General features: G+C 41.5%; 2 protein-coding genes across 2 annotated transcripts in view; one reads left to right on the top strand and one right to left on the bottom strand.

The window, feature by feature from the left end:
• The window catches only part of LOC119852505 (elongin-A-like), a 34,428-nt gene extending 32,981 nt beyond the window's left edge, over window positions 1-1,447 (bottom strand). Inside the window, exon 1 of the mRNA XM_038393709.2 lies at window positions 1,295-1,447. Coding sequence (XP_038249637.1) covers window positions 1,295-1,372 — 78 coding nt within the window. The 5' untranslated portion in view covers window positions 1,373-1,447. The remainder of the gene's footprint in view (window positions 1-1,294) is intronic.
• A 145-nt stretch (window positions 1,448-1,592) lies between these two features.
• On the top strand, window positions 1,593-16,796 carry KLHL31 (kelch like family member 31). Its single transcript, XM_038396225.2, has 5 exons — window positions 1,593-1,738; window positions 6,280-6,470; window positions 7,408-7,467; window positions 9,917-11,120; window positions 14,205-16,796. Exons 4-5 carry the CDS (start codon window positions 9,949-9,951, stop codon window positions 14,935-14,937), a joined length of 1,905 nt encoding a protein of 634 aa, XP_038252153.1. The 5' UTR covers window positions 1,593-1,738; window positions 6,280-6,470; window positions 7,408-7,467; window positions 9,917-9,948; the 3' UTR covers window positions 14,938-16,796.
• Window positions 16,797-17,353: the final 557 nt, after the last annotated feature.

Here is a 17,353-nt window from a genome sequence, read left to right as displayed (position 1 = left end):
ACATAATTAAAAGGTAAAAGTTAAATCAGATAAATTTAATCAGTTAAAAGTAAATTTCACTATATATAAATAGTGACTTTATATTTTGCTTTCAAAAGTACATTATAAAACACTAAATGCTTAAGATTTTATTCCTATTGCTTTTTAAGCTTGTTTGTAGCACCTCCCTCTAGGCTTCTTTCTATTAGACTTGCTGTGCACATCAAACAGACATTGGAGTCTCTCCAGTAGGCATCCACTCATTGCAGAGGTGAGCAAACCACAGCCCGTGGGCAACATCTGGCCCACGGGAAAATCCTGCCTGGCCCTTGAGCTCCCAGCCAGGGAGGCTAGTCCCCGGCCCCTCCCTGCTGTCCTCCCTGCCCCACAGCCTCACCTCTGTGGTCCACTGCTCCTTCATGGTGGTGTGGCTGGCTCTAGCTGAGTGGCGGGGCTACGAGGTCCTAGTGCTCTGAGCACAATGGTAAGGGGGCAGAGGGGTTGGATAAGGGGCACGAGGTCCCGGGGGCAGTCAGAGGAGGCGGAGGTCCTGGGGGGGCAGTCGAGGAGGGGAAGTGGGGGGGTTGGATAGGCATGGAGTCTTGGGGGGCTTGTCAGTCAGGGGGCAGGAGTGTGGATAGGGGTCAGAGGACAGGGAGCGGAGGGGGAGGAAGTTGGATGGGGGCAGGGTTCCAGGGGGCAGTTAGGGGACAAGGAGCAGGGGGGGTTGGATGGGTCAGGGGGCATGAGGGGGTCAGTCAGGGGGGCAGGAAGTAGGAGGGGGTAGATACAGGGCAGGGGCCGGGCTGTTTGGGGAGGCACAGCCTTCCCTACAGTTTTGCAAACCTAATGTGCCCCTCGGACCAAAACGTTTGCCCACCCCGACTCATTGCCACAGGACTGCAGCAGGATGGCTCTCCTTTTTTGTCAAAATGGCTTTTTAATTTCTTGTTCAGGAGCTTTAAAAAAATCGCTCTGCTTGGTCCACGCAGGCCATTCAGCACTAGGCTGTGCAATGCTAAAGCAGGGGAAGTTTCAGGCCTAACAAGTGCCATGGGGGATAAATGGATCTAGGTGCTCCCAGGATGAGGCAGAAGCTTAAGTGAAAAGCAGCCAGGGGTTATCGGCTGAAGGCAATGAAGTCAGTCAAACCACAAACTCGCCTTGCAGGGGGGCCTGCCAGAGGGATCCCGCAGCTTGGGTGCGGGATCCACGGGGGGGGGGGCAGTCAGCCAGAAACAGCCCCCAGCCCAGCACCCCCCTGCAGGGCGCTGCCTCCAGCCTCCTCTCCCGGGGCGCGGGAGCGAGGCGGTACCTTTTGGGGATCCTGAGTCTGGCCGAGCCGCTCTTTCAGATGCAAGACCCTCGGCACCACGCTCGCAGCCTCTGCCATAGCAAAGCCCTGCCGCGCCCCAGCCGCCCGGCCCAGCAGCTCCGAGCTCTCGGCGGGCCGCACCTGCCCCCCGGCGGCGCCTCTTATAGCCGCGGCCGGGCCGGGCCGGGCCGGTCCCTCCGCGCGTGCTGGCGGGGCGGGGCGGGGCTCTGAGCAGCGCCTCTCCCCGGGCTCCGCCCCAGGCCCAGGCGATTTAAAAGGCCCAGGGCTCCCAGCAGCTGCCAGAGCCCTGGGCGACGCAGGCCAGGCAGCGCTGAAGGGCTGTCTGGGGAGTTCTGGCCCCCGCCTCGCCTTTTCCACCCTTCAGGGGACCCAGAGCCACCCCTCCAACCTTGCCCAGGACCCTGGTCGCCCTGCATTGGACCAGTAAGTCCTTTAAGTTACATTCTCCTTGGAGAGAGCAAAGCTTTGGAGCCTGTACAGAGCTCAGCTGCACAGCCTGCCTCTCTTCCCCCAACTTGGGCCCATCAAAGCTCTGTCTCTCCCACAACCTAATGAAACATTTTCAGGAAAACTCGGCTCTGTTGTTGATGATTTTATTTTGTCCTCACGTTTTCACCCAGCTCCAGTTTTTCTTTTCTCCAGTTTGGGAGGAGCAGAGCCCACATGGACACCCCTGCTCCCTTGTTAATTTTGGGCTCCCTCGTTACACTCTCTGGGTTAAGTCTGCGACTCTCTAAACAGCCCATATTCCTCCCATCTCTTCCTTTATGCTCCCCAGTGACTGGATTAGGGGTTCTTCCAGTATCGTTTCTGTTTGGAGAGCAGACATGAAGAAGGCAAAGCCTTTGCTTGCCTTTTTCTTCTCATCCACCATCACCAGTCACTACGGGAGGACTTAATTTGTGTGAGGGCGTGCCAGAGCTGACCCTGGCACCACAAGGCTTGGCTTGGCAGTTCATAGCTAAGTTCAGTTCTGGGCTTGCTGCATCAGTTAAGAATGTAAAAAAATTGCTTGAGCCCTAGCATGTAATTGCTTGAGCTCCAGCACCCCTTTTATTACAAATTAAGCACTCGTCAGGCCCCTCTCCCTGGCAGGGTTATACCCAGGCAGTGGTGGAGGATGCCCTGGCTGCTCTTGCTATCACCTCCACTAAAGCAGACCCTGCCCCTTCCACCAGCCATTAAAACCCCTAGGAAGCTTTGAAGATGCCATGATTTCAGAGACATTGATTTGTAGGTGCCATCAGTGCTTAATTTGTAATGAAAGAGGTGCTGAAGCTCAAGCAATTCAATGCTAGGGCTCACACAATTTTTTTACGTTCATCACTGATGCAGCAAGCCCAGAGGTATTGGGGCTATGAACTGCCAAACCTTGCGGTGACAGGGCTCAGCCTGGAAAGCCATGGCACAAATTAAGCTCTGGATGCTGTTAATTTATGTAGTCCTACCATCTGCAGCATGGTGGAAGGGTGACCTAGTGGATTGGGCACTGGACTCAAGAGAGCAAGGTTCAGTTTTGGACTCAGCTACATACTTTCTGTGTCACCTTGCTTAACCTACCTTGCACCTCAGTTCCCCTTTAGTGAAATGGGGATAAGGTTTCCCTACTTTACAGGAGTAGTGAGGACAAAAATCCATTAAGATCTATGGTGATGAGGGCTGTATAAGTACCTCAGTATAGAAAGAGGGAATGTGGTGGTCAATTATTTTTATAATATTCTCATCATCATGAAGTTTGTTGTCGTGTCTCCCTATGATAGCATTCCAGGTTTTCATTAAACAGCAAAACTCCTCCAGTAGAGGGTGCTAAAAAGGACAAGTCCAGATATGTCCAGAAATATTATTATTATTCTGTAGCAAACACAGGTGCTTCCTAAATAATATGAAAGGACATGATCCCTACTTGGAAGACCTTACAATCTTCAAACATGACATGAGAGATGAAGGAGAATGAAGATGACACACAGTAGGGGAGGGGATGGGGAGTAAGATGAGAGTTGCAGCAATACAGTAGTACAGCAACTCATTTTAGGCATATGTCCTTATTGGTGGCTCTGTTAAGCATTTTTTATTATCTTATTTCTTTTTTTAATTTTTATATAATAGGCCAGATCCAGTCCAACATTAAGATTGCTTAGCTGGCCACTGGAAAATCCTCCTTGCCTATTAGACTCCTCAGGTGGCATGGCATAAAGTTGTTGTAGTGAGTTCTACTGTCTGGCATGGCATGGATGATGGGGGCCTGAGGAAGCGATGTGGCTGGAAGTCCCTTATGCCCCTGTGACACTGCACCCCATATTCTTCATAGAAATATTGTTATGATGTGAATATGGCATAACTAAGATATGTTTTACGCAAGATGGGTCATGTGAGGTATCATTGGAAAGGTTATAATCTACTGAATGTGATTATCCAATTTGTGTGTATATATCATTTCTGTATCTGAGGTTAGGAATATTGACAATGTAGCAATTACAACTGTGTGTGTATTTGGGGGAACACCCACCAGACAGTAGGCAATCATCCTCAATGGAAGAACAATAAGACTTGGAAGATACTAATCTCCCACCTTCCTGAGAAGCTCACTGGCTTTCTGCTTTGACACGACAGGGTCAGGTGATCGGGTCACCTGGTATTAGATGCCCATCTGGGGCTTTCAGTGTTTTTCCATTAAGAGGGGGTGAGGGGTCAGACTGTGAAACAAAAGATTCCCACTTTATGTAAGATTCCCACTTCTATTTAAGGCTGAGAAGTAAGGCAATCTTCTCCATTGCCTCCCAGTCCAAGAAGGAAGATAGCTAAAAACACCTAAAGGGAAAGGGAAAGGGAAAGGCAAGGGCTGAGTCCAGGATGAGATGCGGTCCAGTCTGTAAACAGAAATAAGTGGAACTCTAAGCTACAGAAGCTCTGCAACTTGCCTAAAACAACATTTAGGGTGAGAAATTATACTTTGTAACCTGTTTCTTGAGTGTATTAAGCTTAGTTTGTGAGTTTTGTTTTATTTTCTCAGTAATCTGCTTTGTTCTGTTTGCTATCCTTATAATCACTTAAAATTTACCTTTTGTAGTTAATAAACTTATTTCTTGTTTATTTCAAAACCCAGGTTTTGCAATTCATATCTGGAGGGATCAAAAAGCTGTGCATATCTCTCCACATTGAGGGAGAGGGTGAATTTTTATGAGCTTGCGCTATGCAGATCTTTCTATACAGCACAAGACAATATTATTTTTGGTTTATACCCCAAAGGGTGTGTGCACACGAGTGCAGGTCCTTCTCCTAGCTAAGTCTTCCCACACAGAGCTGATTTCAGTCTGTGTCTGCATCTGGGTGTGGCCTTACCTGTGTGTGTGCTGGAGAAGGCTTGAGAGCCTAGCACAGCAAGAATAGGGTGAGGAAACACAGGCTAGTGGAAAGGGCAGGATCAGAGAGACCCCAGCACATCAGGTGGCACCCTGGATGGGAGGGTCCAACCTATCACAGACCTCCCCCCCACATCTGCAGAAGACCACAGCCACTGTTTACCAGACTGCAGCCTGGTGGATGGACAATTCAGGAGCAGTTGGTCACAAAAGGAACCTTTGCACCCATCCCACTCCTTCAAGTACTACTCAGCCACAGCTGAGGATCTGGTCCACTCAACAGATTTTACTCCCTTATTGTGGGTATCACGGAATAAGAGAATTTTCAGAAAACAGTAGTGACTTGACATATTGGTGGAAATGCATGCCCCATATGAATCTATGTATGATGAAGAGTAAATGCTTTACTTTATTTTACCTATTCTTAAATAAGCAGTGCATTGTTTAACAAGCAGACGTAATTAGGGTTTGTCTTTTGAATTGTGTCAGAGGGGGAAAGCTGCACCTTGTGCCAAAATGTCCTGGAAAGGCTCTGTCCTTAGGGTGGGAAAAGTAAAACCGTGAAGTCCACCAATACATCAGTGCCAAGGTCACATAAATGGATGAGGAGTTTCTCTCATAAGAGGTGCTACAGATGTTGGACTGGAACTAATGTTGGCGTTGGAAACCCAGTGCACTTACTGATACTAGAGTACAACAACCTGCTGTTATAAGTTGCTTGGCATTTTTGTTACCTGATAACACAGCAACAGGACAGAAGGTCAAATCCTGACTCCATTCTGCCTGCCTATATGGCCCCCATCACTGTAGTATCTGAACATTTCCCAGTTTCTAAGGTATTTAGCTTCACAACACACCTGTAAGGTGGAAATGGGGGACTGAGGCACAGAGAGATTCAATGACTTGCCCATGGTCACATAGGAAGCCTTTGGTAGAGCAACGAATTGAACCCAGGCTTCCTGAGTCCTAGGCTAGCACCCTAACCATTAGATAGCTTTCCTCCTGATGGGAGTTTTGCTTCTGAGTTGAATGGGGCCAAGCTTTCTCCTAAATCTATGAAGCTGAATGACTCACTCGCAAAAAATGCTTGAGTTCATTGCATGTAGTGGATTTTAAAAAGTTAATTTAATTATAATGAAAATTGCTATACTTATAACATCTTTCATGTTTTAAAGAAATATTAATAAGGGGGTTAAAATTAATGTATCAATTCTATTTAACAAAGGGATTTTTAGGTAGTTAGAATGGAATTACCATTACATTTTAATTATCTTTCCTATTGGAGTTAATGCTCCTATTCTTGAAAATGTACCATGGAATATTTTTATGATGACGACTTGTCACAGCCTTGGTTTTGCATACTGCACATCTTATCCAAAAGATGGCAGCTCTAGCAACATAGCACACCCTAGCACTATGATGGGGATTTGGTTCAGTATGAACTCGGGAAAGAACACCATGTATTGAATGGTCAAAACCACATCCTGGTGTACTAGTATTTTTCTTGGATGGCTCTCATCGTGGAGAGATTGTGACGGTAGGAGGGCTATCACTGATGAGAGTTGATGGACCTCAGGAGGCTGACGTTATCTTTTTTATCTACAGTATAGAAATAAGACTGATAGTGGCATTGCAAGCTTCCCTGAATCACTACCTTGTCAACTGTATCAACCCTACTCTGGAGATACTTCTTGCAGAAGTGAAAGGATTCTGTGTCCATTCAGTATCTGAAAAATGTCAGTTGGTGCCAGTCACGATGGAGATTTGTTTGTTTCTGAGATGTGGACAGCTGTCAGGTAGGAACTGAATTCAGTTTACACAAGTCACTTATGGTAATTGTTCTTGGTCACTACTGGCTTGAAGGACATATTTCACCATCAGGCTTGCAAAGAAATTCTCTTGTTCTGAGTAAAACTCAGTGGCAGAATCATGATCTGTGTTTGAACCATTAACCTATGAAGGGTTCAGTATCCCATTACTAGTCCCCCTGTTTCAGAGTAGCAGCCGTGTTAGTCTGTATTCGCAAAAAGAAAAGGAGTACTGGTGGCACCTTAGAGACTAACAAATTTATTAGAGCATAAGCTTTCGTGAGCTACAGCTCACTTCATCGGATGCATTTCCCCCTGTGACACTCAGTACCCCTTGTCTTGTGCGGAGAAGGTTATTTGCATTTCTTTGGAATAGGAATGCAGTTATCATGTTATTGTGGGAGTCCACAGCACTATTGTGATGATGATCCTCTATCTAAATAAGATATGTGACCGTATTTACTTAAACTCATAGTGACAGAAAGAAACCTACACTGTAGATGGTGGAGAGAAGAGGTCTGAATCAGGTTGTATTTTGTCCATCTGGGACAAATAATACAGTTATCATAAACAATTTCTTCCAGAGAGGTTGGCATGAGGCTGGATGGGAGGAGAATGCCCTTTCCAGGAGCTTGCCCTAGATTTCCCTTGCATATCTGTGCTTATATCTAAGAGACAAGTTTGTTCCCTTCATTTTTAAAAGTCAGGCAAGCAAAGGAAACCTAACCTCCCTGGGTGGCAGAGAGAGAGAGAGAGACGAGGAGGAGGGGTCACTTTAAAGGCCCCAGAGCGCAGACACCAGCCTCTTTTATTCACTGTGACAGCAAAGGGTCACGCTAGAAACTGCAATTGCTGGGACTTGTCAGGTGGCCTCTGATCTCTCTCTCTCTCTCTTTATCATTCTCTCTCTTCTCATTCTTCCTAGGAACAGACATTCCTACTGACACCTAGTTGGACAGCTGTAGACAGTGCATTGCTGAGGAAGGTAAGGTTGCTCCTGCTGTTGCCATTGTTGGTCATATTCATCATGTTTCTAGGATAGCTTTTTCTTTCCCTGTATCTAGCACATTTTTGGACCTGGAATGTCCTTTATCGTGAATTATTCCTCAGCTGAAATCAACATAGCCTCTTCTATCTATGGAAAGGAAAAAGTCTGTAGAAAACCAAATCACCCGAGGCTTGCAAAACTTAAAAATAAAATTAGGATATTTTCATGATGTGGTGGTTGATATGCTTCTTTGCTTTTGCATTTCCTTTTGCTTTTCCTTCAAATGCCTTTGCATTTAACTCATTGGCTGCTTATCAAATAAACTAGCTTATTACATTTCTGTTGATAGAAAAGTACATGGTAAGGAAAATTTTGGAGAAATATTTTTTTATAACAAACAACATTTAAAATTATTGGATCTAAAAATAATTCTTGTTTTCATGAACAAATAGTGCATGTGTTAAAGTTTATAAAGTTTAAGTATTTCTGAAAATATTTAAAGCCACAGTTATGCTTGCCAAGGTAATATTATCTAGCCATCTATAAAGTTTGTGAATAGAATATGTAAACACATTCAAAGTTTGGTCTCTTTTCAGTCTGTAACAATGAAATATATATTGCACTTTCTGTAGTTTAAATAGGTTGCAAACTGTCATTTGAAACAATCAAGTGTGTCCAAAGTGGCAAATACACCTTAAATTGAACCTGTCTTAAAATGGCAAGCTACTGTGTGAGTGTTACTATTCCTAGAATTGACTCTGATAGGTTTCAACAGATGCAGCTCTTGGAATGCAGCCGGGGTGGGCAGGGAGAAGGGGAGCAGCTGACCCACCTCTTTGGCAAGGAGACATTTTGGAATCTCAGCTCATTCTGGCATGCAGTGACACTGAGACACTGACGTTTTCGGCACACATGGGCCTCTCTCGCACTGCACATAGTCATCACCAAGCAGGAAAAAAAAAAGCCTGGTTCTTACAGTGGAACTAACCATTCCTTTCTATAATTAAAATGCTGACTTATTATAAGTGCATGCTTTGGGGAAGTTGAACATGAGATTTTACAAGGAAATATTGCTGGAGAGGCTTAATTATTAAAAAAAAATCTAGTAAATGATGCCACTCCTTATTTTATCATTACATAGCATTCCTCCATGTTCTATCCTTGTCTAGGAGGTTAGGATTAGAATATGAGGAAATTGTGTCAGAATGCAAGAAAATAGTGTATCTTAGGTATAATGCTGTATTTGATTAGTATCAGTGACTCATTTCATTGATGTATTATTCAAGACCAGGACCTTTCTTTAATGTGTATTTGCTTATATTTTGTAAATGAAATAACTCCTCTGAAGAACACACAGGGCCTTCCCACTGAATTCAACAGAAGTTTGGCCACTGATTTCAGTGGGAGCAGGAATTTGCCCATAGTTTAGATGCATAATTTAAACAATTAATCTAACGTTGTTATATAAAAGTGAGGATTCTCTTCACACACAGAAATGGCTTCTTAAAGCTAATACCTGTTGCTAAGTCTGTATCAATTTGTACACATTCTTTTACAAAATAAAGTTAGGCTTTTTTTTTTAGAAATATCCTCAATAATTGATGCTGAAACTTTGGAAACCATAATTTCAATTTATGGACAGTATGATATAAATATGGGAAAGCTTGTGAAGTAAATTATATGTAGAAGGGCATTTATGAATGGCATGGAAATAGTATTCCATAAGCCTAGTAAATTTAAAGTCGCAATCCTGAAAGCGCTCAGGATCAGATCCTCAGTTTAAAAATACAGAAAACCATGACAAAAATACACTTTCCCCCAATATGTTTCATACTCTTTATTTGTGGAAAACTTTCCACATTTTTAATTTCTGTGTGCCAGATTCTGAACTCATATACACCACTATAAATTGGGAATAGCACTTCTGAAAGCAAGAACAGAATCAGATCCTATACCTTTATTGTTTTGGGTTTTTTTAATCTAAAAAAATTATAGGTCTGGGTCCTGACTTTAAAATATTATTCTATTTTTAAAAGTTTATACTTAGCCAAACTCATTTTACTTCTGAGAAATAGAAACTATTCTAAATTTGGATTTAGGAAACTCCTGCAATTCCACTGAATTTGCATCCTAAACTCATTCTTGGAGAAACTTGATTTTTGTGATCTTATTATAAACAAGAGTTAATTTTAAATGCATTCTTTCTATATAACTATAATTCCAGAAGAATCATATTCAGTATTTATTATTAGCAACCACATTCCAATGCAGGCCAATAAAACACACAATTTTAAGTCTTCAGGCAGTAGTAAGATATGTTACTTTGTGTTCTGTTCTTTCAATGGTTCCATTTATTGATAAAGTTTAAACTCTGTTGGCTCATCAGTCAGATGTTAAATACTTATAACTGAAATGTAACTCTAAACTTTATCATTGTATTTTACAGCAAGCTCTTGGCTGTGATATTCCATTGCAGTCATGGCGCCTAAAAAGAAGAATGTAAAAAAAAACAAAGGCGATATCAATGAGATGACTATAATTGTGGAGGATGGCCCCCTAAGTAAACTAAATGGTTTGAATGGGTTCTTAGACGGAGGGAATGGTTTCAGCTGCATCTCAGCTGAGATTTCTGATTCTTTTTATAGCCCAAATCTCTTGGAAGGGCTAAGCAGAATGAGGCAGGAAAATTTTCTTTGTGACTTGATTATTGGTACCAAAACCAAATCCTTCAATGTTCACAAGGTGGTGATGGCTTCATGCAGTGACTACTTTCATAACATTTTAAAGAAAGATCCATCTACTCAAAGAGTAGATCTCAATGACGTATCCCCATTGGGCCTAGCCACTGTTATCACCTATGCTTACAATGGAAAGCTAACTCTTTCACTCTACACAATAGGTAGTATAATTTCCACAGCAGTCTATCTTCAGATTCACACCCTTGTAAAGATGTGCTCTGATTTTTTGATGCAAGAAATCAATGTTGAGAACTGTATGTATATTGCCAATATTGCAGAGACATATGGACTAAAAAACACAAAAGAAGCAGCCCAGAAATTTATTAGAGACAACTTCATTGAGTTTTCAGAAACAGATCAGTTCTTAAAACTTACTTTTGATCAGATCAATGAACTCCTTGCAGATGACGACTTGCAGTTGCCTTCTGAAATTGCTGCATTCCAGATAGCAATAAAATGGCTGGAATTTGACCAAAAAAGAGCAAAGTATGCTGCAGATCTCTTGGGCAACATTCGTTTTGGTACCATCTCTGCTCAAGACTTGGTCAATTATGTTCAAACTGTACCAAGAATGATGCAAGACACAGACTGCCACCGACTTCTAGTGGATGCCATGAACTACCACTTGCTTCCATATAATCAGAATACACTGCAGTCTAGAAGAACAAGGATCCGTGGAGGTTTCAGAGTCCTAGTTACTGTTGGGGGACGCCCAGCATTAACAGAAAAGTCCCTTAGCAGAGACATCTTATACAGAGATCCTGATAATGGATGGAAGAAGCTAACTGAAATGCCTGCTAAAAGTTTTAATCAGTGTGTGACTGTGATGGATGGATTTCTCTATGTGGCTGGTGGTGAAGACCAGAATGATGCCAGGAACCAGGCCAAGCATGCTGTCAGCAATTTCTGCAGGTAAATGGTTATTTATAAGGGAAGGAGAGGCAGATTCCACATTGTGCAGGAGCAAATCCAAGCTTGAGTGCAAAACTTAGCAAAACCAGATAACATCTTTTTTTCTTCCCTGCTAATAATCTTATTGGATATTTAAAATTTTAGCTATTACAAATGTACGACTAAAGTAATGCAAAATATCCATCCATAATCACAAATGTATAAAGAACAACACCTCCAAATTGGAAAATCTACCTCAAGCCAAAATTAAATGAATAATGGCTATTTAAATATTAAAACGCAGGATAATTGTAAATAGCATTAATGTTGTGACAGACCAAACAAGGCAAGAATTCTTCAAGTTCAAGAGCTGTTGATGCCTTGTGGAAAATTTTGAAGAACATTTTTTAAAAATGATTGTGATTCTTTTTTTATTTTCAACATTTTTTCTATATTTCATTTATTTTGGTCTTTATTTCTCACGCCATAGGTTTAGAAGCAATATCTTTGTTTCTTAAAGGCTACATTGTTCCCATCTGGGTCAAATACAAAAAATGCTGCATTGTTTCCAAAGACTGCAGTTCCAGTGCACTGTCCCCCTAGAACTACATGAGTGGCAGTAATGTAGAACACAAAGAGATCTCAACCTAGAGGCCTCGGGTCAAATTATTTTAAAGGGGAATGTTCTACTGATTTTAAAAGTGTTCTGCCTAAAAATTAATGGCACATTATGGCCCCAGAAATGGTCCAGAAATGGGAAAACTCAAGGATCTCAGTGTATATCTCTAATAATAATAATAATATATAAGCATAAATTGTATGCCTCTCTTTGAGCAGCTTCCCAGCACACACAGCTGTTATTCTGCTGCTGTTGAGGACAGCCCCCAGCAGGAATGCCCAAATAACCCCTCCTAGAAGAGTGGTCAGAGAGTGTACAGGGAGAACTAATGCAGCATTAACTTCCTCTGTTGTTTGGTTGGTCAGTTTAGTCATTTATACCAATTTCCTAGAGCAAAACATTGCATAGAGGAGATAGTCACCCAGCTACCCGCCGCCCCTTATTTCAGGCCCTGCCTGACCTTTACGCAGCCTAACTCAGCCCACAGATTATTTTATATGGACTGCATGGTGGAAATTAAACAGCGAGCTGGAATAATACCACAGTCACAGGAGTCAGTGTGACCCAACATGAATTCTATTCCTAGCTCTGCCATTGACCTTGAGTAAGTCACTTCACTTCTCTATATTTGTATAATTGCTTTCAGAAATATGGATGTAAAATGTCAGACAAGAGCTAACTCTTATTATTTATATATCCCTTCCAAGAGATTGTCCCCAGCTCCTTTTTTATGTGAGGTCTACGCATCTGCTGGTCTCTGTACCCTCTGAAGACAGGAACACTTGGGCCTAGCAATTTATCTGCTTCACCTCTTATCCTTCCAAAGAAGTCATAGTCTTCTATTTGTGACCTCAGAATTGATTACTGTGGAAATGCTTAATGTTTTGAACAGAGAATTTCACTTCCCACAGGCACTGACCAGTGGAACCAGTTGAGGTGTTAAGAAACAAAGATCCTAGTTTCATGTACATCTTATTTAAAATGAATAGCAATGAAAGCAAAATACGTAAAATATCATGCATATTAATATGCAGAATCAATAATAAATGGAATGTTATTTAGAGTTTTCATAATGTGAAAGCAGCTCTCAGAAGCTGAAGCTCTTCCTTGTTTTCTCCTGTATTGGAAAATTAAGTACAACATCATGAGTATAAAACAGATTATCAGTGTTACCTTTGAAATACCTTGCTTTGGCTCATTTACATCATGAGCCTAGGGTTATATGTACCCCCCATCTCTCTATGCCTGAGCATGTGGCATGATCACTAATATCCACAGGATTTGCATTGCAAATCAAAGGTAGTTTATAACCTTCAGTGTTACGTGCGTTTTAGTGTATTCATCAGATGTTTGATCATTTTTAAACACTTGTTTGCATCTTTGATATAATGCATTGTAAAACCTCTTTTGTATAATGACCTGATCCTGCAAATTCTTCTGATACTAACAGTCCCAATTAAATTAATGAAACTTTCTCTGAGTAAGGATTTTTTGCATTAATAAGTAGTTGCCAAGTTGGCCCTAAATATTTAAAATGCATCTTTTTACTGACACAACAAATATACAGTTTAAAACGCTTGTATAGTGCTTTGAAGATAGAGATACTTACAAAGTGCCATGTAAATTCTTAATTATTACTGCCAAAAGGCCCAATATGACACACACTGGAGTGTTTGGAAAGATTCCTATTAACTTCAGTGGCAGCAATACTTGGCTTTAAAAGAACATATGACCAGTTAGAGTACAGATTGTATGAGAACAAATTTAAAAAATACATCATTGTATTTATTATAAAGGAGCCACTATGTCACTTTTAAAGACTGGGCATGTAAAATCTTGAGATGCATATTACAAGACACATCTGAAGTTAAATTATAAAAAATAGAAAATTGTATTTGAAATTAAATACTGTAGAGGCACCATAGTCACTTTCCAAGGTTCTTAGGAAGTTGATTTTTAAAAAAATTAAATTACTGAAGGTAATTAGATCAAATTATATGCTAAATACATGCCAGATTTTGAATTACAAAGATACATTTTTCACCTGTTAAAGAATGAAACCTATTTTTACTAAATTTAGCAAAACTCCAACTTTCAGTTCATGTGAATTAGTAATAGCCCAGGGGTTCTCAAATTGGGGGTCGGGACCCCTCATGGGGTCATGAGGTTATTACATGGGGGGTCATGAGCTGTCAGCCTCCACCCCAAACCCCACTTTTCCAGCATTTATAATGTTGTTAAATATATAAAAAATTGTTTTTAATTTATAAGGTTGGGGTCGCACTCAGAGGCTTGCTATGTGAAAGAGGTCACCAGTACAAAAGTTTGAGAACCACTGTAATAGCCAGACAATAAAAATTAAACAGTGATTTAGAAGCCCCCACAATTTTAACTATAGAGTGGCAGATGTGACGTTGTAGGCCTTCCCATAGAAATATTTGAGTATTTTGATTGCATCAGTTATTCTCTTTTCTTAATGCTTGCAGATATGATCCTCGTTTCAACACATGGATTCATCTGGCCAACATGAATCAGAAGCGCACCCATTTTAGCCTGAATGTATTCAATGGCCTCCTTTTTGCAGTGGGTGGTCGCAACTCTGAAGGGTGTCTATCCTCAGTTGAATGCTATGTGCCTGCAGTTAACCAGTGGCAAATGAAGGCTCCACTGGAGGTAGCAAGGTGCTGCCATGCCAGTGCAGTCATAGATGGTAGAATCCTGGTCACAGGAGGTTACATAAACAATGCTTACTCCCGCTCTGTGTGCATGTATGACCCCAGCAATGATAGCTGGCAGGATAAGTCCACCCTTAGCACTCCAAGAGGATGGCACTGTGCTGTTTCCCTTGGGGAGAGGGTCTATATCATGGGTGGGTCCCAACTGGGCGGTCGGGGTGAAAGGATTGATGTCCTCCCTGTTGAATGCTACAGTCCTTATGCTGGCCAGTGGAACTATGCTGCTCCCCTGCCAACTGGAGTGAGCACTGCAGGGGCCTCCACTCTTAATGGGAAAATTTACTTGGTGGGTGGCTGGAATGAAATAGAAAAGAAATATAAGAAGTGCATTCAGTGCTATAATCCAGATCTTAATGAATGGACTGAGGAAGATGAGTTGCCTGAAGCCACAGTAGGAGTATCTTGTTGTACCATTGCCATGCCCAATAACAAAACAAGGGAATCCAGAGCTAGCTCAGTATCTTCTGTGCCAGTTAGTATTTAAACATTATAATTAGGTTTCAGCAAGAATAAATAAAAAACTTCTATTTACACAGCTGTATAGTTAACCCTTTAAGTAGCTTTCTCTGCTTATGTGGGGCGGGAAATTACCATTGTAAAAATTTTAATTTTACAAAACTGGCCAATTTTCATGATCTTTAAATTCATGGTGTGAAACAACATCTTTAAGATACAGTGAATTTACTTAGTGGGGATATAATGTTGTGCCACAGTTAGAACAGGGACTCAGTCCTATCCCTAACTTTGCCACTGACTTGCTGTGTTACTTTTGGCAAATCACTTAACTTCTCTCTTCTTCAGTTTCCTCATCTGTAAAATGGGATAATAATCAATTAATGTTTTAAAGTGCTTTGAGACTTTGGGATAAGAGGCACTAGGGAACAGCCAAGGATTATTATTAATAAATCTCCACATATTAATAATATGCCATTGCATCATAAAGTTGGTCAGTTTTGTTCTCTCTAGAGATTTTATATATGGTGAAAGATATTTAATGACAATTTATTGCACATATAAAGTATGAAATATATATTTTCCCCTCTGGGTAGTGATGTCCACAAACAAGTCTTCAAAATTCTCTCCTTCTTTTAGAAAGGAGGTTCCCATGATTTACGATGTAGACATTTAATTTTTATAGGTAGATCTGTGACAGGGATTTCAAGAGCCAAACTGCACAAATACAGAAGATTATCTGTCCATTATGGGCCAGTCGTGAGGGCCTTGCTCAGGGCATCCTCCACACATACAAAGGGGAGATTTCACCTCTGTTACATACTCACTGGAAATCACTCCATGGGGACTTTGCAGCGTACAAGGTCAGCAGAGGTGGAAGGGGCAGGCCCATCAATAGTCTTGCTTCTACAGGTTCCCACCTGCAGAGGAAGAGGAACACATTACAAGTTAATATATCCCAAAACAGTTTTCTGTGCTGTAAAAGAAACCCACTCTAGAGGTGTCTGGGGCAACCACCATTGAGAATCCCAGGAAGCAGAACTCCTGCTTGGAGCTAGCCAGAACTGCTGGTGCCAAAAGCAGAGTGGATACAAAAATTACCTTTTCTGTTTAGTCCAACAACTTCCAATTGGATTAAGGAATAAGGACTGAGTAAAGGCTGCAGAATTTGGTCCACCGCACAGATCTGGGTAGGGAAGAGTCAGTCATAAGGTAAAACTCTGGATTGAAATGGAATAGGTTTTCCAGACTATTAATGATGCCTCCATTACCAGTCACAGACACAGTATCCCCAAAACTAAGCTTTTCCTGGCCTTACCTTTTGTGTATCATAGAAGTGTAGGATTGGAAAGGACCTCAACAGGTCATCTAGTCCAGTCCCCTGCACTCAAGGCAGGACTAAGTAATAACTAGATCATTCCTGACACAGCTCCTTGTGCTGCCTTGAACACAGCTCTTTGTGTAATGTGACTTTTTATTGCATTTTTGCCAAAGACTTAGGGTGAAATCTTGGCCCCGTGGAAGTCAATGGAAGTATTGCCATAGCCTTCAGTGGGGCCTGGATTTCATCCTTACTCTCTACAAATTACTCTCTAAGAATTGCTACCTTGGTTTCAGCACTGTGCATGGACAATTAAGCATGCAATGGCTGCTAATTTTCATTGAAAATGGGACATGCACACCCAGTTTCCTCTGCAATGTGCCTAGAATTGACATCTAAAGATCCTGTTATTAATAAAGATTTACACACCCTTCAGCTGGGAGGAAATAAGCAATTAAATGAACTAAAATGATTAGGTAAGAAGTCACTCAAAACAGGAAGAACACATTCTTATACAGATTCATACAGCCTTCACATACAATTTTCTCTGAATACAATGAACACCTCAAGGGGGCAAAAAGAAAAGGAGTACTTGTGGCACCTTAGAGACTAACAAATTTATTTGAGCATAAGCTTTCGTGAGCTACAGCTCACTTCAAATAAATTTGTTAGTCTCTAAGGTGCCACAAGTACTCCTTTTCTTTTTGCGAATACAGACTAACACGGCTGCTACTCTGAAACCTGTCAAGGGGGCAGTGTCCATTAGAAGGCAAAGTCAAGCAGAAAGCAATGTTTACTTGTCACGCAAGTGCTTTACCCCAGTCACAAAGGGAATCCTTTCAAACTATCTGCAAATGCAGGCATTCTTCAGCCAAACATTTGCAGCACTCTCATAACCTGAGCATTCTTTGGCAAGTACAGTTATATATTAAGCACTGGCAATTAACATGATATTGTGTCAGAAATCTGAGTTGCATAAAAGTGACTCACCCAGTCAACTGGGATTAAACTGAGTTTTGCACAGTCCGGTTTTCCATTTGGTGTAATATAGTTAAGGATCATGACTACATCTTAAGTAATTCCTAATCCCCACATTCTATTTTTGAGTATTGTGCATGATTAGGAT

Source organism: Dermochelys coriacea, chromosome 3 (genome assembly GCF_009764565.3).
Source record: "Dermochelys coriacea isolate rDerCor1 chromosome 3, rDerCor1.pri.v4, whole genome shotgun sequence".
Classification (NCBI taxonomy): domain Eukaryota; kingdom Metazoa; phylum Chordata; order Testudines; family Dermochelyidae; genus Dermochelys; species Dermochelys coriacea.
Note: the sequence above shows the minus strand (reverse complement) of the source record. Positions and strands in the feature narration are given on the sequence as shown.